We start from the raw sequence: 24,210 nt of genomic DNA on the forward strand, positions 1-24,210 counted from the left end.
TAATGAGAATTTTTGGTCGATGACCTATCCTTTGTTTGCCAACTCACTATAAAAATTCCACTGTTTCAATATTCAGAGGAAATTTCCTCTGCACGTCAAGACGACTGATGATCGCCCTTCCAATGCGCCATTAAATGCCCTTAAAAACCTCTTTTTGGGAGACATAAAAAGACAAGAATGGCGAAACAACAGAAATTCGTCAATGAGCTTTTGAGTTTGATAATTAACAAAATTCTTTTTTGATACTCATAAGGGATTTTCTCTGCCCACTCAGGAGCTGTGCCTTTTGAAAGTTTCATTCTTGTTTTTCCACACGTTTCGCTACGAGGCTGGCAAAGGAAGAATTCCTACCCTCATTAGAATTTATCATGAAAAAAAGCAGACAAATTCATGTTTTATTTTATTTATTATCGGCACCCTATTGATTGCTTATTGGTATACTTTAAAACTTGCAAAAAAAAAACCCAAAAACATAACGAAAAAAACAGAGATAGAGAGAAACTAACACTTGAACAGAAATGTAAGTTACGAAGAGCGCAAAATAAATCTACAACTCAAGTGTTATCAAATACATAATTCTCTTAAGGTCTGTTTACTCTTTATAAAAGAGAAACATTGCTGCAACTATTTAAAACTGATATAAAGAACTGCCATTTGAAGGGGAAAAAATGCAACAAAACTTTTTAATGTTTTAATCTCACGAGGTTATTGAGCAATTTCTTTCCTAGTAATCAATAAAAAAAAATTAAATGTGCGATAGCCTTAAAATCAGTCCTTAGTAACGGTCCGTTTCACTTCCTGGTAACTTGGTCAAATTCCCTTGAGAATGGGTGCTCACTACTGACAGCTACTGCAGTTGCACTCTGTTTCCTCTTCCAGATTTTCCCTGAAGTACACGACACTTCCGGTCAAATCGAAACTGGGTTTTCCCAAGTTAGCCGATATTTTCTGTGATTCCTTAGTTCCAGTCTCCACGCAAGTCATAGGGAATGATGTCATCCTGGTTTTGGTAGCTTGGCAACCATTATGACAGCGGAGGACTGGGCTAGTAGGGTAGCAATCGTGGCTCTCACCGTTGATGGTTCTGTCAACCTTGAGGTACTCTTTCTTGAGGTTACATCCAGCTGCGAAAAAAAGCGCAGATTGTGGTAAATACCCGCAGACGTTCATTTCCCCTTCTTTTTGGCCCTCATGTCTATAGCTTCTAACGAAGGGAGAAAGCTGCCCTCGTTTGTATTTCCCCGTATTTCCGTGCGTTTTTGAAGTTATATATCTTTTTTCCTATTCTTTCGCAACTGTCAACGTAGAGGTTTAGAACGAGCCGCACCCAATACACACAGAGACTGTAAGATGTTGTTTTGTGTACATACCTTTGCAAGTATTCATGGTCACCATCCACATACGACCATACATCAGATTATCAGAGTCGGTGAATACTTTGCCTTGTGGGGTTTTCAAGTCACGGAACTGTTCTGCATTACAGTCACCACACATGCCACAAGTACGGTCGAAATAGTATCGCGATACACGGATATTAATCTGTTCAGAAGAAAATCAGGACGAAAATTGAGTAGAATTTAACACTTAGCAGGGTATAAAACACGCGCATCTCAACTCACGTGTGCTGGAAATTGCGCGTGTCTCGTGCATGAAGTGAACTGCGAGTGACTGACCTCGCACGGGAAAAAAGATGCACGTCAACTCGTGAGGAAAGATGCGCGCTTCTACTCTCTAGCGCATGAGGAAAACAGATGTGCGCGTTTTATTTGGCGTATGAATAAAATGGCATGTGTCTAATCTCGAACGATCTAAAACGCGCCTGTAGTATATTACGCGTGAAGCACGATTTCATAGCCTTCATCAGGCGTGAGGGGGTGTGTATATATCGCTCACACAAATTCCCACGTGATTTCGCGCATGGAAGTCTGGGGAGAAGACGTGGGGAAGACGCGCGCAGCAGGCGCTTCATTCTCTCACGCTACAAGAAAGGCAATGTTCAGGTTTCTTCGCGCAGCTGCTTTAGCATGTTAATTTAGCACATACTTTGCTTCCACGCACGATCTCTACTTGAAGACCAATATCGCACAAAACATGAAGTTTGTCGCTTGCTGGTTCTTCGATTATGGTGGCGATGTTCTTGTGGCGGATCGGCCGATTTAGTTGGATTTTTCCGTTGACCTGCAGATCAAAACGAATTGCAAAAGGAATCAGATTGATGAAAAATATATGGCTGATTGTGTGGTCTGATCGTCCATGTAAGGGTGACCCTGAAGATAGCGGCTGTTGATAACAGTCACCGAGGTTTTGAGAAGTTGCTTGTCAGTGAAGTGTTACAATTCTGATTCGTGAAAACAGATTGGCCGCATTGCCAGGATGGAACCGACTGTAAGAATCACGTAAACTAAGTCATAAGGGATTGGCTAGTTTTGATCAGCTACTAAAGTAAGGTCGTTCTGTTCGTCATGGAATTCTTTAGTCGGCATGATAAGTCGATGGTGGAGTGCCAATGGTTGATGAAAATCGGGAAAATTGGTGACAGTCGATATGAATTAAGATCGAGGGTAAAGGTGCAGAAGAGTCGAAGAAAGGATGTCTGGAAAAAAAATGAGGCAAAAATAAGGAAACCAAAAGAAATTAGAGAAAATATAAATGCGTACCTGAATCTGATATCCTGCGCTTCCCAAATGTGCTATTCGTATCTTTTCCTGCTCCACGAATATTTCAATGATCTTCTTATCAGGATGTCGAGTGTCTTTGGACATGAGTACTATGAAGGAGTTATTCTTTGTGCAGTCTTTGGCCAGCACGTGCATGCACCTGTCTGGTAACGTATGTTGGATCTCGACGTCATCAAAGGTTTTCAAAGTGTCCTGCTCCACGGTGCAAACCGCTGAAAATGAACAAAATGTGAGTCCATGGCTTGTTCCAGGTTACATGGCATGAAAGGAAACCACCTTTGTGGGAACAGTCTCCGTTAATTTTTTCAAAGTTTTCATTAATATGAATATATTCTTTATAACTCCACTCACGTGTAGACACATGCATAAATGTGTTGTAGTAATTGGATCCCCGAGGAAGAAAACCTTGGCTCTTGAACTCGACGTCTTCCATTGTCATCACATGAGAAGGTGTGTGGAGTTGAAGATCAACAAGTTGGTCAGTTTGAAATTTCACAACAAATTCGACTTTGTTCGGCTCGTTCCTAGCAAATTCCCAATCGCTGAGCCTGCAAGGAAACAGAAAACGTTACCAATGAACTTCTCAATGCACTTTCAGTTTCGTTTCATAATAAATCCTCTTCCAACCAAAACGATTCAAATGTGAAAGGGATCTCAGTCATTATTTCAGCGAGATACCGATACAAAGGATAGACTAATGCCTAGCGATAAAGCATCATTTTTGCTGTTATGCTGACAAAAAGGACGTTTTGAGTCGATGACGTTTAAAATTGCGAGATTTTTCCACAAATCATATACCTACCAAGTTTTTTTTGCAAGTCTTTCTCTAAAAAACGTTGCTCCCGCTAATTTAAAGTGTACCGTGAACCGATGAAAGACGCGCGTGATTAGCGCTGGCACAGACATGAATGGGGTAAGTTTAGTTCATCACATCTCTTTAAAAAGTACGGTGACCTATCTTTTTAATTAAATTTTTCGCAGCCGACATTGGTAGGAAATATTTGAGGAAAGTTTTAAAAAGAAATGTTTGATAAAATTTTTTTTTCCCGAGGAATCACCTAAAATATAGAGGGTAGTTTTCTCCGTAACTCAAATAAGGAAAGCCATAGACAGAAGATTAAACCACCCTTACCTGTGATAATAGCGCTGAGAAAACTTTTTCAGAAGTTTGTAGCACATCATTAGCACTGGTTCTGGCAGTTTGTTGTAAGAAGTCACGATGTTCAGTTGTCTGCGGCTTGGTTCTTTGATGGAGATACGGGTCTAACGAGAAATTATCATTACGAAATTTATAAATTTGGCGATCGTTTATGCGAAAGGTTGGGGTGATGTTGCAGAAGTATATCGATAAGTATCCAGTGCCTCAGGTATCAGTCCTTCTTTGTCCCCTTGGAGAGGGGGGATTGAGTGTGGAGGATTTTGGGGGAGATCACATGGGTTTTAGGAGGAGCGGAGAGGGTATCAGTCAATTTACTATCAATGAAGGGAAGGGGGGTCATACGGAGCCTGGGTGGGGGGGGGGGGGAGGGGGGGATCAGGTCAATTCTATCGTGACACAGCCAATGTTCTCCAAACTCTTTTCCCCCTCCCCTCCCTCCGACAAATGATGACCAGTCCTCTTGATTTTACGGACTTGAAATGTTCAAAATAATAAAAGAAAAATTGGTTCCAAAAAAAAAAAACTCGTCAAGAGAAATAACGCTTCGTCAGAAGTCGTTTTCCTGTGAAATATTTAATGCTGAGTGAGTAGTAATTTTCAGTTGAGTGCTTAGCACGGCTATTTTCCATCCGCGGCCCCAACCGACACGCATGCGCAATCACAGCGAGGGAATATCACCTAGTATTCTCTTGCATCAAAGCAACTTTTTATCCTCACCCCACCCTACACCCATGCTTACCTGCACTTCATAATCATTGAGGCAATTTTCACCAAATCTCAAGTCGAACTCCACTGTATCATTACTGGTCACTTGGTTGACAATGCAAACTTTCCTTAGCCATGGGTACATGTTGTGGATATCGACGGTGACGTCAGTCCTCTGATTGTCGACGTCATAACTGACGTCAGCCTCAATTTTTTTCTCAGGGTTTGTGCCTTGAAGGTAAATTCCGGCCTTCCATGTCTTTAGGTGTTCATTGAATCTGTCTCCTTTGCCAAACTACAATAAATTAAGTCAAATATGAGATCAGTGAGCGGAGAAATCAATTTAAATTTTTTTTCTTTCTGTTTTCTTTCTTGAAAATGAAGTATAAAAAGCGCCCAATTACTGCTCCAAAAATATCTGTACGTATCATAATTTAAGAGCCTCTTTAAATTATCAAAAGAATGAGGTCGCTTCGAACCTACAGAGGAGTTACTTCTAAATCTTTGCAAAATTTCTGGACGGCGGATTTTTGAGTTTCACAAGTTGCTAAATGATGCTTAACAGACGTAAATATTCGTCACAACGCCCCATAGACGATTTATGATTGGGAAAACGTATCTTTTATTCAAGGAATTAAATGACCGACCAAAACGTATGATCACTCCAAGGACGGTAAAACTAAAGGCAATTAATGATGGTTAGAGTGACATTCATTTTGAAAACCCAAGTGGACCTTGCATTGCATCATTACTCTCCCAAAAGCGGAGCCCTAAACCAAAGAAAATATGAAACTCATAGGGCCGAGTAAGTTTGGTTGTCACGTGATGACTGTAAGTTTGGTTGTCACGTGATGACTGTAGGTCTGTCTGTACACAAAACAGTATTTCGTAAATATAAAAAGATGCATTGAAAGTAATTTTCAATTAAAAAGATTGATGAAGGGTGAGGAAAATTAATCACTTAAACTAAGAGTTCGACCAAATTTATAACATAAGGTTAAAAAGACAATGTTGTTAATGATGATCTTTTGCTACCTTAAGCTGGATTTTCTGAGCTGGATCTCTGCTTGGTTGGACGAAGACGTTGAGCCTGGCTGGACCGCTGAACGGGAAAGCAGGAGGGTGGGGAATGTGTGGCATTATGTATCTGCCACTCAAGCACACATCAAAACCAAGCATTTGTTTGCCATAGCACAGTTCCTGCGGGAACATGTAAAAAAAATACAGATACTTACTTGCTTTAAACGAATGCTGCTGTTGTTCCTATTTTCTAAGTCAAATGAAGTCTCTTTTGAATTTGTTCATATCGCCGCGGGATACTTTTAGCTATAGTTTTTTACGGGGATGTTCTATTCAAGAAAAGTTATCCTATCAGGCATATACAAATGAAAACTAGCTGCTCTTTCTTATTTAAAACAGTGCTAAATGTTACACAAGAAAGGAGCGAGATGCCGCAAACATTCCCACTTGATATCAGCTTTTTTCTAAGGCGGTTGGGAAAAATGGAGTATAAACATTTCCTATGACACTTACGCTCGAGTTTGTGTGATACCTCTTTACAGAGAACACAGATTCCTTGGTTTGGCTCGGCCTCAAACAAAGCTTGCTTCCCACAGGTGTAACAAAGACGATTTTCATATGACGTGAATGCAGTCCGTCACTCTTCTCAGCATTATGCGAAGGCGAATTCAAGGGCAAGTCACTGATATAGCGCCATTTCTCCTCATATCCCTTCTGTGGCTCAATATCTTCGATCATGTGTTGGAATAACGTGACTTGATCCGTGTTCATAGGAACGGTTGCGCGGGTCCATTCCACAGGGTTCTTGGATGCATCTTTGTGAATATACACAACTGTCTCGAGGCGAATATGACGGCGACCATTCACGAATGTGATCTTGAAGAGCTTGGGGTAGCGATTATCATGCACAGCCTCTAAACACCCTTGGGAATTTGGCCTCACCTAATAAAAAAAAATTGCACGATATACTTAGGGTTTTTCTTTTCATTGAAGATAGCAATGTGTTGATAGAGGTGTTATAGTTATGCAGTCCAGCTATGCATGTCAACGCATAGGCTCTATTTATGAACTCGATTCAAGCAGCCTGGTGCAGCAACACGAAGTGTCACACCGCGTGACGTGTCGTAATGCAATCCACCACAAGGTAACGCAAATAGAAATTAACTAACACTAGAGGCACTTAATATGATTGTCTATCATAAATACACAATGCAACATGACCAGGCATGAATGCAGTGCTGCGCGGTTTAATCAAAGCCATTAATAGGCAACGTGACTGCACGCAACGTGCGTGACGAGATGTAAAGCAATATAAACTTGGAGAACATCGGACCCGCTAACGTAGCTAAGGAATTAAATTGCTTGTTTGTTTGCAATAAATTATGAGTTTTAAAAATACCTTAACGAATCCCTTTCCGGTGACAAAAAGTTTCACAAGTTGATGATTTCCGTCGATGAAGTAGACTTTGAAGACAGTAGGTAGCTCGCTTAAGACGAGTTCATTGTGCTCATTCACAGACAGGTATTTTCCATTGCCTGCCTTCAGAGTCCAGTTGGCATAACGATGATGATGATGTCCCCTGGCAATCTTTTGTGTTTTAAAGAAAAACAGTCAACAGTTGGAAAGCTACACACAAATAACATTCTTTACCTCTCCTCTACCAAACCTTTTTGTTTCAAAGAAATTCACAGTTGGAAAGCTACACAGAAAGTAACATAGTTGCATAAAACCCTAAAAAACCGAAAGGGACGTCTAAAAAAGCGCTGCGAGCCAGTACCCCCGTTCCCTTCTCCACTATCTTGACACAAACACGTAGAGGTAAAATCTTAGCATAAATATTAAGAACACCAGTAAGGAAAGCTTAATGTAACGTTCTATGGACGCGTTATCTCAACTATTCATTCGTTTGCCCACTAAAATGTTAATTTTCAGCTTTTTAATGTTCTCAGTCGCTGTTATCATTTTTCTAGGAAGGGGTACCGTTTGTATGGCATATTTGAAGATTGTTACAAGAACAATACCAGAACCAATAGCTAGAAGAAAAGGTCTCAAGACCTTTTGCCAACACTGGAGGTTAAAAGGATCCAAATGTGAGGAGGGTCAGATTTTTTATTTTATTTCATATCACATTCTTTAGAGCGACATACACTGCCCTCAGTTGCATACCTCAGTAACTTCTCCGATCTCAAATCCGTCCAGCTCTGTGCTCCTGTAGATTGAAGACCAACTCTTGGAACCTGTGACAGGTTTCCTGTACATCAGCCAGGTGTTGCTCGCCTTGCTGTAACCAAAAACAATGATTAAGGTGAAAGTTTTTTCCTGACAACGAGAAACAAAATTGGTGTCCTTAATAACAGGACACCATTTAAATCCGTAGGATTGAGAAATGAGAAAAATAACAAAATGGAATTTATTATCAAGACAATTCTGAAAGATTTGGAAGGAAAGTTAGTTAGGTGTTGAAACAAGTTTAAGATTAGGGGATGTCTTTGCATTTTGCAAAGGTATTCAATAAAGGTACATCCGGTGATCATATTAAATTCGACTCAGTCTTGATTGAAAGCGCTTTAAAATGGGTGGTGGGACTCAGAAATATAGAGGTACACAGAACCTAGTTTAACCCAAAGCACTTGCCATACGGTAAACTTGAATCTCTAGATGTAATAGAAAGCAACTTTCGGCTATGCGGTGACAGCAGCAGGTATAAACAACAACAATCTTATCCCTGAACTTGAGTTTCATCAATCTTCCCTCCTAACGTTTCAGTTGTGCGAAAAAATAAAAAGGGAGGGGGGGGGGGGTTCTGAGTAAGTGCAAGAGATCATAAACCTTTTTTTAATCTCTTGGTATCTGTCCATAAAAGGCTCATAAATCACTTACTTAGTTGATAAAATCTCCTGTCTCTCTTGTGGCAAGTCCATTTCTGTGGTGTAGCTTTGATTTCTGATGTTGTACTGGAATCTGCCACCTAATCCAGTAGTGATATTGGTGTGGATCGTTAGCTTGCTACCAGTCTCCAACTGAGGCAGAGATACTTTCATTTTTCCCCAAAGAGAATGAAGAACACTAGAAAAACAGGACGCGAAAAAAGACAAAACAAAATATCGATGAGCAGAGCGATGGCTTAAAAAAATCAATTATCTAAAATAACTTTTTCAGTTCAGCATCGAAATTAACGCTCTGTGTTCTTATTTCCATACCTAATGTTCAATTTTCCACTAAGAGTGACTTGATCGGGAAGAGGAATGAAGAATCGGGGTTGAACCTCAGCTTTGACCGTGGTGTTCAAACGCAGGAACAAAACGCTGTCCACAGAGAAATCCAGGGGCAGACCGGCACACGAGGGCTGGCGTATCTTCACTTCAATTGGACGGAGGATTTTGGAGATATTCCATTTTTTACCTTTGAAAAAATAAAAAAATTAGCCATTTGAACTGACATGGAAGCCTCATTTATACCAGCGAACATCACGCTACATGAGCTTTTTCCATGTAGATGGAAAACATTGACAAATTCTCATCGAAAAGTTCTTCCCACTTTGGATTAAAAAAAAAAGAAATTTATCTTTCACTCGATTCATTTTTTTCCCAACCTTTCTTCAGCAGGTCCTTCAGATCGTTGCTAACTCTGATGACTCCATCTTCCATTAACTCTTTGACGTCATCATAGGTGAAATAATTATAGAACAGTTCTTTTCCAAAAACTTTGAAGTAGAAGGAACCTTTGGCTTTCTCCTCTTCATGTTCAGCGGTTGGCAGCTGTTTGATAGAAAAACCGCTCATGATATAGCTGTGCACAACTCGCCTCGGAATATTGAGCCTAGGCTACTATCTCAGGCATAGACTTTGCCATAGATATCTAGAACGTATTCCTTTTCTCTGGGTATTTCCTTGTGTCTGTGTAATGTAATTTTAGCTTGGATATTTTGGAGTTAGGTTGCCATGTTGGACCCTAGAATTATATCAGCGTATCCATATAAATTTTAATTCTACCCCGGTATTTTGAAATGTGGTTTACGGTCAGGCTTAGGGTAATCCTTAAGCGATATCCCGAGCTTTGGTTGGCTTCTCTGAGTATGTCAGTGTATCATCCATACGGATCTCAGACTTAAAGCCGCAACTCAGGGTAAGGACCTATGTTGAGTGAGTAAATTTTCTCTCTAGTTGGGTTGTATATACCCTTTAGTTGACTTGTGTCACGGTATCATTATGATTTAATCCTGGATAACCTGGTTCACCAACCTGGTATTGGATTTCCTTGATTTCTTTCCCATTCAGACTGTTGTCTAAGCTTCGTTTCGGTCTGAGCAAGCCAAACAGACTCTTATCTTCGCTGTAGTGTCCCCTTGGTCCCATGACACGTTGGAGCAGCTCTTGGATTCCCTCACCACGGATGCCAGTCTAGAAGGGAACAAAATTCTTTTACCCCATGACTGCAACTTGTTCATGAAGGTTCAAACCTTAACGTCTCTTCTTTAATCGATTCGAATCAATCCAAGGAAATCAGACAACGTGACCTGCATTTCACAAAACTGGATTCAATTCAGTGCCCAGACTTAAAACAAGAGAGGGACACCAAATACAACTTCGAAGTGGCTTTATCTGCTAATCAGCGGTCCTTGCAATCGTTCAATTTGTTCAGTCTTTCGTGTTTCCTTCTTTTCGTTTTCCTCTTTTCCTTTTTTCCTTTTTTTTTTTAAAGGAACATGTTGCTAGTCCCCTATCACCAGCAAAGCAACATTTCTAGCGATCATTTCACGCACCTCAAACAGATTATGTTAAAGAAAGGTCTATTTTAAGTCTTCTTTCACCAGCAAAGCAAGAGTTTCATCCTTTAACTCACCTCGAATAGATTCAGAGATTTTCCAAGCATACCGGTGTGTAGTTTGACTTTAGAGTTGATAGCTCTCGGGATGAAGCTTGATGGCGTGGAAATCATGCGAAGATCAACTGCACTTCCCATCTGGAGAAGATCTTAAAGAAAGAAAATGAACAAGGGAATCAAAAGATGTGTTTGTGCATAGTTAAAAAAAAGGGGGGGTGTGTGCAAGACTGTATGAACGCCCCCTTGGGTTTAACGACATTAGTGTATGCGCAATAATCAAACAAGTCATTGGAATAACGTCCCCCTCCCCTCTCTACGCTTTTATGCAGTTTATGACCTTGTTTTCCCTCCGTGTTTTTATGTTTTGTTTCCGTTTGCTAAGGAGACCTACACCATGGAAGTGTGTTAATAAAAACATTAACTTTTCGGCCATATGGTGAAATAATTTTTACTGTACTAACCGGAGAAGTCGCCAAAGTGGAGCCATTTGGAGTTCACTGGGTTTATCTTGTATCTCTTAAGCGCTCGAAGGGCGATTCGGAGAGCGATTCGTGCGGTTTGAGCCCTGAAATAAGACAAAATAACTAGCCATGACTTTGAATGTAAGCCTTTGTCAGCTAAACAGCGCCTTTTATCAAAGATCAAAAAAAATCGCTTCTTGACCAGGTTTGAGGATACAGATGGTAAATGGAGATCGATCATAGACTGAGCTCCTTCCAAGACAACTTTAAACGTTGAAATGTCGCGCGCTTAGCATGAGGAATTCCTTTTGGATAAAACTGTCACTCTTTGCCTACACAAACAACTGCCAAGCTGAACGCAGCGTTCTTTTCCTGTTATTTTACTAAAGGCGATCTCCATTCCTTAACCATGGCAATTAACTAGGGCTTTGCCTTTCCCCACCCTCTCAATCGATGAGATGTTAAGACAAAACCAATTTTGACAAGTGACAAGTCGCTCTTGTTTCGCCGCACTTCAAGTCTGTGTTTTTACATTTTTACTTAGATGTCCCTCTTTTTCGTCATGAAATTTACCTTTATCTTAACTGTGTGCTGGTTTAGGTTTATATTAAAATGCTTGCGAAAAAAGATTTCCATGTTCATCACGAACAGTTTGCCAGAGTTTTGGAATTACACTCTAATTGGTTAGGTTTCTGAAAAAAGGAACGTTACAATTGGACGAACACGATGATTGCCTATGAAACGGGAAAATCAGGTCTCTTGAGCGTAAAAACAAATCTAGCGACAAACCACTTGTGTCGGCAGTTTACCTTATTTGCGAGATTTTCTTAACATCCTGAGCCCAGACCTCGTCAATTAGTGTTCTCTTACCAATAACACGTGTCATATGATTGAATTTTTGTTATTGTAACTTACATTTTTTCGTCACATGGGTATCTAGAGAAAGCCATCCCCTTGATGTAAGACACCACAAAAGATCGCACTTGATTGGTGCGCTCGTAATAGAGCTGCTTGACTACCAAGTTGAACACCGCTGGACCAGGTTTGCAGTCGCAGATGATCACAAAACAAGCCATGCGCAGTTCGGCGTCGTTGTTTGGTTGACGGAAGATCTCTAACAACACTGGCAATACCTTGGGAGGGGAGGGTGAGATTTCAATAAACCAAGAGGGTTCGCAGTTCTCGTCAACCGATACAAGTTGCGCTTCTTAACGCAGTTAGTGAAAAGGTATTTTCCTGACGTTTTTGTTTAATATTTTGTCGGAAAATGATAAAGTACCATCGCTGTCTAATTCACGGATTGATCAACTGACCGACAGAATGACTCGTTATATGACACATTGACTGAATATATATGACAGACTGACTGCATCACTGGAGGACTGGCTGACTAAATACCTGAATGATCGACTACAGCAAAACTCGCAACACATGATTTATTGATTTTTAGATTTCCTGTGGGTCTTAGTAAATGCTAGCGATTATTTCAAGGGACCTTATTTCTTGAGCCTCAATACAGCTCGGAGAATGGGAAGGAGGCGAGCGGTAACAAATATATCAATAATGCATCACCTGAATTTTAATTTTTCAGGGGGGAAGGGTGGGGGACAATAAGGTGAATTACCTTTTGTGAAATTTTCGGAGCGATTCTTCGTAGAGCATACACAGCTGTGACGCGTAATTCCAGAGAGTTCCTGTTGTCCTTGATAATTTCCAAAAGAGGTTGGTAAAAATCTCTGTGACCGAAATTACCGATGCCCTTCAAGATGAAGATCTTTTCACGGTAACTGGCATACTGCAAACGACTCTTAATCTCCTGAAATTACAAAAAATTGCTTACTTGATTCAAACTCAATTACTTTATCGAAATATTATCTTTAATGTTTCTATGTTTAAGGTCGGGCACTAGAAATTCCTTACAGATGACGTCTACGCCCTTTCTGATTGGTTGGTTGAAAAGGGGACTTGAACTCTCGCGCGCAATAATCATCCAATCAAAAACCATTCATGAATATTTCTGAGTGACCAAGGACATTCCACAACGATGACAAAGCATCCCAGACATCCATACCAAGGTCGTTTCGAGGATTTGAAGACTGGCGCGCAACGATCAACCACTCAGAAACAAGTTATCATCATATCAAAAGGAAACTTACAGCCACTTGGTTGGCAAGGCAAGTGACGTCCTTGTCTTTGCAGAAGTCATGCATCAAGGCACCGGCAGTAAGGTAACAGGTTTTCTTCAGAGTCTCGTCTGCTTGGACAACAGAACCAGAACAGAGATCCTTCAAAAAGAAAAAGAAAGATGAAAAAAGCGTTTAAGTTTTCTTTAGAGAGAGGGAGTGAGGGGACCAGGGAGGCAGGCAGTGGGAGCGTTCGCTTCACTTCCCTGTGGCCTGGGTTCGATTCCGGAGTGAGACTGAAGCCGAGTTTTTTAGTGGGTCTCGTTCCGCTATGAGGGTTTTTTTTCTTCGGGTACTCGGATTTCTTTATTCCCCAAAATTTAACTCTCCAGATTCCAATTTTCAATGGATAGAACCGTGCTCCGTGGAAGAGTTACGACAGCAAGCTGAATTCTAGTTTACTTATACCATTTTTTATTATTTAATTAGTCTTGTATTTCGTGGCACAAACAGCAGGAGCGTAAGCCTTTTTTCTTACCACAACGGTCAAGCACATCTTTTCTGTTGGGTTTGGAGTTAAGGCTAGACCACGAATAAGTGAGACTACCCTCCCAGAGTCCAGTTCCAATGTCTTGATTTTCTCTGAGATGAGTTCAAAGACCTCCTCCTTGTACACATAAGGCAGAGCTTCCAGCAGCCATTGCCTACAATCCGAAACGGGAAAGCAAATGGAAAGATGTTTAACGCCTATCTTAGACGTCGCAACGTTTCAATCCGAAAATGAGTCATTCATTCAAATTCAGTCTGTAAGTCAGCCAGTCTGTAAGTCAGCCAGTCTGTAAGTCAGCCAGTCTGTAAGTCAGCCAGTCTGTAAGTCAGCCAGTCAGTAAGTCAGTTAGCCAACCAGGCGGTCATTAATTCAGTCAATCTGTTGGTCAGTCAGTTAGTAAGTCAGCCAGCTACTCAGTCCGTCAATCACACAGTCAGTTGGTTAGTCAGTCATTCAGCCGGTCAGTCCATCAGTTGTACAATCAGTCATTAACTCAGTCAATCACACAGTCAGTTGGTTAGTCAGTCATTCAGCCGGTCAGTCCATCAGTTGTACAATCAGTCATTAACTCAGTCAATCACACAGTCAGTTGGTTAATCAGTCATTCAGCCGGTCAGTCCATCAGTTGTACAATCAGTCATTAACTCAGTCAATCACACAGTCAGTTTGTTAGTAAGTTAGTCAGTCAGTCAGTCAGTCAGTCACCCAGTCATTTAGTCAGTCAGTTAATCAGTCTGTCAGCGTGTCAGTCAATCACCTTCTCGATCAGTCTAGTCATTTATGTAGTCGGCTTTTCAGTCAGTCTGTCAGTTCATTTGTTCTTCTGTCTGTTTGTCATTCATTGAACAGTCAGTCACACAGTAAATCAAACAGTCAGTCAGTAAAGTTAGCAATCAACAAGTCCAACAATCATTTATCCCATAACTGATATCTACATTACATATGTAATCATAAAAATTTTTTAAAAAGTTGCACCATCGGATGACAAATAAAAAACCATGCTAAAAGATCACACTCGAGATTTCTCTGGACAAACCTGCGTTTCTCGTCATTGTAGCAGTTGTCCCAGATCTTGATAAGAGTTTTTTTGCAGGTCCTGCGTAAGGTTTCCACCAAACGACTGAACTGCCAAGACATCAAATTATTCTCCTCCACGCTCTTGATCAGGTCGTCGATCAATTTTCTCACCTTCATGATTATGCGGCAAAAAAAAAAACAACAAAAGAAAAAAAAACCAAAATAAATCAGTTCTTCTGTTTTTTAAGAAGTAACGAAAACTAACTTTGATAGACCCTGTGGCCCTTTAAAAGTGTTGGCTTCTACTTTCTCCTTACAATATAACCCCTGAATCATACATTAAGGCTACAAGAATAAAGGAAAGGATTATCAAATAAAGAAGCTTTTGATTGTTAAACAAATTCTCCTTGTCAACACCTTAGGAAATGCATAGAGAAAAGTATGGACAATATACAGACTGATGTTAGGGTGTAAAGGGTAAAGGATTTTTTGTAAAATTTTATTTTCTTTGGAACCGCTTATTTTCAACTAAGTTTTTAAACTTTGTTGTCAGAGCAGGTTTTGGTGATGATGTATTGCCTCCCACAACAAGTGAACTACCGCTGACATCCTGTACTCGAGTTTTCTACACCAATCATAGCGCGCCATTTTTGACACCTAAATTGAACATTTCTCTCAGAATTCTGGTCCTGTTGGCTTAGCAAACAGTGGAAACGCTTAGAACTAACCATGTTTGCAGTCTGGGTACGTTGTTCCTCAGTCTCTGCTTTGTCCTCCCCCTCATCCACAGTCATTTCCAATGTCCTAGCGGTAACACCACTAACGGTATCTGAGAAATAAAAAGTAAATAATTCAGTTTTCTTTTTTTCCAAATTTCAGAACTGTATTTTATCGAATACTTACAGCTTTGGGATTCAGACCTCACTTCCTTGAATTTCAGGTATTGCCTGCAAATAAAGATTGTTGGTGAAAACGAGAAAATTTCAAATTCTTTCTGCAATTTTTAAAAATAAGGTACCAATTACTTCGTTCCTGTTCTGTCCACTCATCAAGGGATTACATCTAAAACAAGCGTCGCGAAGCTCTGAAACTTCTTGTTTAATTTCGGTTATGGCTTCCGGGCAGTATTTCATAAGTTCGTAGCTTATTACTGATGGAGTTTACAACCTCACTTTCTTAAAAAAGGGAACTTTTTCTTTTTTTACTTTGAATAAGTTGTTAGTAGACGTCGTACTCCAGTGCCTGTTTTATCTCAATATTTTTTTTTGGAAGGCGATTTTGAATACTTTAGAAATGCAGCAGACAGTTTTTTATTTATTTTTGTCGCAGAAGATTCACATCTTCAAGATATATAAGAAAAACACTAATATAATTCCATGAAAACAGACGCCTAGTCAAGGCTTGTATGGACTGACCAAAAATATTTTGTCACTTCTCCAGACTTAAAAAATCTTCAATGCAACACTTCTTGTCTCTTTGACATAATCTGGACCTAACTCTTAGAAATTTGTAAAGAGGAAAGTGTAAACTAGAAGCTAAGTCAAGAGTTCTTTTTAAAGTTATTTCTTTTCACATCTACATACTTGGTCAAAGTTCTGGCATTTCCTTTCATCTGTGTTGGTGCAAAAATGTATCTTCCCATCGTTCTACAATCCTTCACCACAAATTGTTCCTCGGTTCCGAAAAGATCACATGATGCTGACACAGAGATCTGTAGGGGCTGAAAAGAAAGGAAGACCCGGGTGATGGAATTCAATGATTATTAAAAATAACTGTTTGTTTTGGATTTTTTTTCTCGTTCATCTTTTGTTTTTGTTTGCTTTTTTCTTTTTCTCTTCGTTTTCTGCTTATTTTTCTGTATTGCCTTCTCATATTTTTTGTTTACTTGTTAGCTGTATCTTCATGAGGATTTCTTTTGCATAAAAAGAAAGATTGGCTATATTCTTGTTTAACATCACATCCATATCGTGTTTTGCTTTTTGTTCAGATTTTGTTTTCTTAATTAGTTTGGTTTTTTTTTCTGTTTGTGATGTTTTTTTTTTTGTTGTTGTTTTTGATCTGCTTTTCAGTCTTTTTTTCAGTTTCCATTTTTTTGTTGTTTTCTTTTTGGGAATTTGAACACCAGCCAGACAAATGCCCCACCCAATGAGGTGCAGAGATGTTACTTAGAAACCAGGACTGCAGGCTCTGAACTAGGTTCAAATGTGAGACGGGCCCTGCAAACTGCCATGAAAGGATCAACAATTTCAAATACTTCTTTCAAGGCGTGGAAAGACATGTTTTTATTTCTTTAAGTCTTTGCCTGCATACCTCATCAATGACGCTGCAGTCCTCGCTAAGACAGCGCACTCCTGGGACGTTTGAAAACACGCGGGGTTTTCCAATGCAGTTATGCAGGTTTAAGGTCTTTGTAATTTGCAATTCCTTAATTGTGTTGGTCTCCAGTGTGTTGTGACGCACATCATACAGATTTTCGCACATTCCATGAAAGCTGAGCTGCAAAGATTAGAAAGAAAAATTTATTAGATATATCTTTAGCCTAGAATACAAGAGAAGCACAATTGCTGCCAGAAATAATTACACGGTTTCTAACGCACGAAGGAACCTCGCCTCTCAGATCAGAAACTAGTGTAGCATGCGTGAAAGGAACGTAATGATGTAAATGAAAACTTGCAGTGACTCTTTAAGAAGGTAAAAATATGTGGGAGGTTTTATTGTAATACAATTAGCTTTAGGATATGAAAAACAAGGTGGATTTCTTAACGGCGCAAATTTCAATTAGCATGTTCCACTATCTCGAAATGTTTTCCCTGTCTGCCCAGAAAAGGTTTCAAATGAGGAAATCTAAAAACGAAGATTTGGGGAATGGAAGTCATTTTTGAAAGAACCCAAAGTCGACCAAAACATAGCTTATTCGATTCATCCATTTTGTAACACATCAAGGACGTGGGAAACTTCTCAGCTTACCTCCCAGTTCTTGTACAGTCTTGGTTCACGGTGATGTAATGAAGACTCAGGCTTGGTGAAGTTGTGGTGGATCATGGAAAGAACTCCTCGTTTGATGTTCAAAATGTACTCAGGCTCATCGTCATTGCAGAAGATCTGACCAACTTTTCCATCTTTGTACTCAAACTTGATTGGTCGTTCCAGCAACGGCTTCAATTCATTGGAGACTGGGGAGACAGTGTGTGACTCTGATTGGTCGAAGGATGTTACGTTCACTTCGTACAGAATTGGGTTTCTTATCTACAAAGAAAAGAGAAATTTGAATAATTTGATTTAAATGACCTTGCACCAGGGATTCATCTACAGACTTAGATCCACTTTAACAACATAATAAATAGTACCATATGAATTTTTTTCTTTCCAGCTTTCACTAGAATGGTCACACACTAGGGTCTCTTCCACACACTGGGACCGATCATTATTTATCACGAGAAGGGGAGGAGGAAAGAAGTCAGAAGATTTCGGTTGTGTCACAATAAAATTACCCCCATCCCCCCATTAGGCCCTGTAGTCTGCTGGTAGCGTTCCATCCCCTCATCACCAGTCAGCAGTCAGCAGTCAGCAGTCAATTTTCTGTTGCCGTCCTCCTCCCCCCCCTTCAAACTCTGTTCGCATGACTGATCCATCTTCCGTTCCTTCTGAAACTCTCCGACCCTTCCCCCTCCCCCTCCCAAGGCGATAAATAATGAGTGGTCCCTTAGAACCACCTTGTGCAGCATAATATCAAGTACTACATGACCGCGTGAGACACCACAGGGATACCAACCTTCAAATAAGCCAAAGTGTCTGTTTCGAAGTAGAAGTCTGTGTCACACGTGATCTTCAGTCCTGCATACCGCTCCTCCGTTTCAGGGAAACCGCTGTTCACCGATGCGACATACTCGTATGTGTAGGTGTGGGATTTCTTGTACTCTGAAAGAAAAAACAAAAACCATAATAGAAAAAGGAAATTGGCCTTTCGATTTTGTCGCTATGTGGTAACTTGACACCAAAAATACAGTGCCAAATTTCAACTCAATACCTTCATGACATTTTCTTAGTTAAAATTGTAGCAGCAAGGTTTAGTAAAAGATAAATCAAATTTAACGAAAAAGACAGTTTACTTGCGATTGTTTAGATGCTGTAAAGTTCGTTCAAACCTAATCAGTAACGTTTTGGGGGATTTATTTATTGTTAACCTCCATGCTGTTCTCTAGACATGTCCTGTAGTACTATCAACAAGAATCTGTTTGACAATCAAGACCTACCTCATTCAAGGGTGATATTGTAAGGAGAAATTAGATGCTAGACAATCTATAGGATTAAAGGGTCACTGGTCATTAGCCTCACTGTCTGGAGAATGTTCAATGCTGTTAAAAAAATTCGCGTGACGGTTGACAATCCTCGTTAATAGTTCATCAGTACGTGATCTCTTTAATTTTTAAGATCTAAATGCAAGCCGCTCAATGGGAAGTTGTTTTAATATCCTTATCAGCCGAGGAAGGGCTTAAGATACCACTGTAATACTTCGTTCAATGATAAGCCTAGCTCGATAGTCAAATTGAATTCCTTTTTAATATCGTCCAGCGCAATTAAAATATCAGAGGACCATGGACGTCAATTTAGGAGTAAACGTGTTTAAAATTCAGAAAGAAAATTTTTTAAATCTATGCTGTTTTCTTCTTAACACTTAAAATCAGTTCGAGTCGCGGCCTGTATAGCTTAATTTCTCGAACGCAAAACTACCCACCCCTCCCGTGAAGTAGATTTGAACGAAGGAAGTCTGAGAATGCCCGTGAGATCGCTGCGAAGCTTAGACTGGACCCGAGCGCGTGACGTCACATATTCAAGATTAATCCGTGAAAGAAATAACCACTTCGGATTAATTCTCAGTTAAACAGATAGAAATGTCGCCTGCATGGGAAAATTGTTGGAATACATAAGAAAGAAGAACGACATCTTACGAAAATCTGGAGCGAGACGCAGACGTTTTGATGTCCTATTTACGGGGTAGACGCCATATTGATACAGATTGCGTAACTTATTTGCTGCTGGAGACTGGGGATAATAAATATTGCCTCTTCCGTTATCAGTTTTACTAAGAAATGTCACGCGTTCCATTCAACTTTGGAAAAAAAGGGAGAAAAAAGAAAGAAAAGTTGTCTTCTGAACACCACGTATCTACTCTTGTCAATAAATTTTACGTTCACAAAACAAATCATGAAATTGAGGACGATTCAATCCGGGTTTGGAGAATTGCTTTAAGAAAAACGACAGCATTGTTGAAGGAAAGGTAAGGTGATTACTTGACTTTGAAGATAAGATACCGCACATATGACCTATCAGAAATATGATCTTATTTGCTGCAATATAAAATTATCAATACCGGTACAGACGAGTCGAGCGATTTGCAGCGAAATTGAATATTCACGCTCAGCTGATAACTGTTGTTTTTCTTAGAGCTATCTGATTAGAAGCCTTTATTCCGAGACAGCAATGATATTTCCTCTGTCGCCTACGCAAAAATATATTATTTGAGTCCTTCCTTTGTTTAAAGACAGGAAATGATGACATCTGGTGTATTTCAGGTACATAAGAATAACAGCAGATCGCGTACACATGTCAGGTAGACATAGGGTCAAGTTCCTCACTGAGTTTGAAATTTGGAGAGCTCTGACTTAAATAAATCAATTTTACGACTGGCAGGAGCGAAAGGAGAACATATTTCAGATCTGGGATTTCAACCGGTTTCTCCAACAGAGGGTGCTTTGCGGATATTCTCATCCTTCACACCCTAACATCAGTATGCATTTTCTCCGTACTGTTCTCTGCACAGTTTCTAAGCTGGTAGCAAGGAGAATTTGCTTAACAATCAAGAGCTTCTTTAATCGGTGATCATTTCCTTGATTCCTGTGATTTTAATGTGTGATTCAGGCGTGATATTGTAAGGAGAAATTAGATGCTGGTCACTCCAAAGGGTTAAAAGGTTAACGTAAGATCCTAAAGGACTCTGGTAGACAAATCTCATTTTCTCAGAACCTCGACTGCTTAAGTTGAAGATATTTTCCATTTCTAATGAAAAAAAACACTGAAAGATAAGGCATCTTGGGCAATCTGGATTCAAAACGTGACCTAATTGCTGTTAATCAGAAAAAACGAGCGAAGTACATTTTTCTATTGTGAAGTTTGACCGATGAAAGAAATGTGCATTGTCATGTAACGTCACTAAATCTAATCAATTAATTGCAGATCAAGGTTTATAAATAAAGGCCGTGAAATAGTTTTGTTGCGCGAAAATTGCTATTTTCCGTTGACAGTTCAAAGGGATCTTTAGTAATTTTGGTAGCAAAGCTGTTTAGGTTTGTGAGCGACTCTAGCGTGCATGTTTGCAAGCACTGGCTTGATTTTGTTATTTTATCCAGCTTTTTTTTTCTGCCTTCATTGACATGGAAATGAGCTGCGTTTCGCCAAGTGAATCGATTTGCTTTTTGATAAATTTCATAGCTTTTCGACAAAAATTTCCGCAATCATTAGAACAAAACAGAATTTTAAAAATTTGCTTTGCAAGCAATTCTTACCGTTCACCCGAGTTTCCTGTAGAAAGTTACCCCTCTGCCTTACGTGATTACCTGCAATTTTCGAAAAAAATTCAAATCAGGCAATAAGAAAGTTATTCAATTGGTATTCGTACCCTAAGAGGTGGACATATTTGCTTCAACAAGCAATGGATTAACCCCGCCCTTGACCGCCTCTTTATCGTTCCCAAAAAAATTTCTTCGAGGGCTTCTTCTAGCTATAACATTGCTTGGTAGCTTGTTCTGCAAATTTTTTATATCTTCCGCTCTTTGTCGCATTTCATAGCTGAAAAAATGCGAGAAGATTATTGAGCTGTTAATGGTTCAGAAAGCACCTCTCTTTGCTTTGCTAGACACCGTTACATAAACTGTCCTAGGACTCTAGAGGCGAACTAAAGAATAACCGGGACATTTTAAGTAAAAATTATTCTATAACCCACAAAATTCTTCCATTTTTATGCAAGATATACAAAGTAGATAGCTGTACTACCTCGATAGTGTGCAAGAGAAACTCCAGCGAACAAGAGAAGAGCGAACACCTTCATATTTGTAGTCGCCGGCTATCCTCCTGGAAAGAGCGCTTTTCTGGTAGGTGTCAATGTATTTATAGCCAGAAGAGGAACGTGTTTCAACAGGAATGAAATTTCATCTCGTCATTTCCCCTATGGGACGCATTTATCGGCTCATCAATAAAGAACAAGCTGGGCTTTTTTCCAAAGTACATCTCCACGTGATTGACAGCTCACAAGGAGCATGATAAGCTTCAGGGTTTAAAGTGTAAAATTCTGTTTTTGTTTCGTTGGGCATTGTTCACAAATCTTTGGGAATAACACATTAAAGGTTTAAAGAATGTGTTGTTACAAATTCCGTCTGGCTTGTTTACCCCTAAATTGTGACAGATTGAGCTTAGGGTTTTCATGCAAAAAAATCGATTTGATAATGAGACCTGGAAAAAAAATTAGTTGGCATGGACGTGACGGATTCCATAACGGAAATTCATCAATTAACGAAAAAAAAAACACCAGCAAAATTGAGAAGCAAATTAATCCAGGTGACGCGACCCTGATAGATCAGATTATCTTCATTTTATTCTCCTTTTTTCACGGCCAAATTAGTAGAATTAACCATTTAAGAGAGGTATGAAAACGCTTTCAGTGTACAACTGAGGTCGCAAGCAGATTTTTTTTCCTTCCGTAACAAAAAGGCGCATCCATGTTTGTTTGAGTGACGCTCGTTATTTTCGTGCGCGTATGCCGCGCGTACGCGGGCTATTTTTGAATCATAGTCCACCTACCGCTAAGGTCCTTATTTCAAATATTCACCCTTCCTGCTCATGGTTAATTAAAGCGTTGTCAGAACTTATCATTTGAGGGCAAAAAAGTTCAATCGAATTTTTTTTTTTAAGGGTCGGATCCCTTTCCTGCAGAGAAAACAGAAGAATCTTGAATCTCTAGATACCTTTATCTATGAAATTGATCGCAGTAAATCTTTATTTGATCAGGGTCAGTTTCTGACATGTAAAGAATTCCATTATTTTAAGTATTGCTCTGAGCTGAAGCCTTGCTTCAAGGAGCACGTAAATCTCATTCCTTACGCAATAACATAGATCTTATGCTCACTTGCTTGCCTACCCTCGAGTTCATAGATTGAAATGCAAAAAATTTAGATAACAGAGCGAGTTTCGTAAAGCAGTGTATTTCATTTCGTTCGCAACATCACTGAGAAATTGAAAGAGAAATGAACCGAAATAACTTTAAATAATTCGTATCACATCATTACTTGGTCATCTTGTGATCAGCAGTATATTTATAAGTTCTGTAGTAGAAGCTACCTTTTATGACCAAATCATTTGAAACGCTCCATCCTAATATCTTCGTAAGGGATGGAGATCTTGCGAGATTTCAAGTAACCTTACGGATTGTAGCGTGGGTGAATTTGACACATCTTTAACGGCAAGAAAGAACATATTTTCCTCAGCTTGAAAAAACAGTGGGGAGAAATATTGAGAGTTTGTAAAATTTATCACAATGTCAACTGAAACTTTGATATTTCCCTTCAGCAAAAAGCTGTAGGGGCGAGAGAAGGGCTTTTCTGGTAAATATCCCACGGGTAGAAGTTTTCCCCTCGTATTTTAGGTCATTAAACGATCTCGAAAATATCCCTACCGTTCGGAAAATGTTTAATTTTATAAAATAACAGATGAAAGGCCTCAGTTCATTCATACACCTGACTTAAGGTCTTCCAAGAAGATGCTGATGAATATAGAATGATTTCCTTCCTTTCGGAATAGTCAACAGTCAAAATCCCAGGAGAATTCCGGGGAGGATGTTATTACTGCGTTTGTTGTAGAAAGAAATACCGCGTAAGCAGAAGAAATTTAATATAACAGTGGAAAACAGCATGCAAAACAGCCCAACTTTGACCAAAGATCTATTAAAAAATCTGGACCTTGAACTCTTTCTTCTAGATGGGCGATTTCCGTTTCCTAACCAAATTAATTTAAGCATTAATCGATTGTTGGCCTCATTGACACTCTCAATAAAACCTTGTTTACTTTATCGCTTAAGTTACATCTGTAGTCAAGACATGCAAAGCAAAATCGGATAAATCTATCTTTTGTTTCTGTTCTCTAAACGATTAAAAAGATGTTGTTAAAAGCATTGTGCTTCTACTCTTCATACCTAACTATCAGATTCTCTCCACGCGCGCGTTCATAGGTGTTAATCGATCTCGTTTTAAGTGGACTTCTCATAAATCCAATCAAAAGGCCTTGTTTTTCAAAATTCAGTGCGGCAAATCATTTCAATTCAGTAACCGAGTTTAAAACAATTTGAAAACTCGTACTTGGTCACCAGCATTCGCCATAAAGGCGCATATTGCTTTATTAATCTCTTCAGCCGTAGCCTTAATTTCTCTAGGATGGCGGATGCTGCTTTGCCAAAATTACGGACCACCATATTCTTTTTTTTTTTATTTTTTTTTATTTTTATCCAATCTCGAAATCTCGACGGCCTTGGGTTTCCCAAGTATCGCATTTCTTCCAAAGTTCTCGAAATCTAGAAGTTGTCCTTATACCCACGACTAGAGTAACTCAGCGTTATACTTGTGAACC

At 39.5% G+C, this 24,210-nt stretch overlaps 1 protein-coding gene across 1 annotated transcript; it reads right to left on the reverse strand.

The window, feature by feature from the left end:
* Positions 1-387: 387 nt before the first annotated feature.
* LOC113678349 (vitellogenin) lies at positions 388-21,677 on the reverse strand. Its single transcript, XM_089187238.1, has 30 exons — positions 21,589-21,677; positions 21,102-21,152; positions 18,311-18,456; positions 17,506-17,784; positions 16,849-17,034; positions 16,122-16,258; positions 15,442-15,485; positions 15,267-15,367; positions 14,558-14,709; positions 13,510-13,675; positions 13,005-13,133; positions 12,473-12,664; positions 11,764-11,981; positions 10,849-10,952; positions 10,406-10,536; positions 9,805-9,963; positions 9,156-9,321; positions 8,764-8,965; positions 8,444-8,629; positions 7,730-7,844; positions 6,962-7,150; positions 6,076-6,504; positions 5,578-5,742; positions 4,577-4,837; positions 3,811-3,941; positions 3,030-3,226; positions 2,658-2,890; positions 2,044-2,178; positions 1,371-1,539; positions 388-1,124 (listed from the first exon to the last, which is right to left on the reverse strand). The coding sequence occupies exons 1-30, from the start codon at positions 21,641-21,643 to the stop codon at positions 838-840; spliced, it is 5,115 nt and encodes a 1,704-aa protein (XP_089043364.1). The 5' UTR covers positions 21,644-21,677; the 3' UTR covers positions 388-837.
* Between the last annotated feature and the right edge of the window lie 2,533 nt (positions 21,678-24,210).

The sequence above is a fragment of the Pocillopora damicornis genome, chromosome 11 (genome assembly GCF_964200805.1).
Source record: "Pocillopora damicornis chromosome 11, jaPocDami1.2, whole genome shotgun sequence".
Classification (NCBI taxonomy): domain Eukaryota; kingdom Metazoa; phylum Cnidaria; class Anthozoa; order Scleractinia; family Pocilloporidae; genus Pocillopora; species Pocillopora damicornis.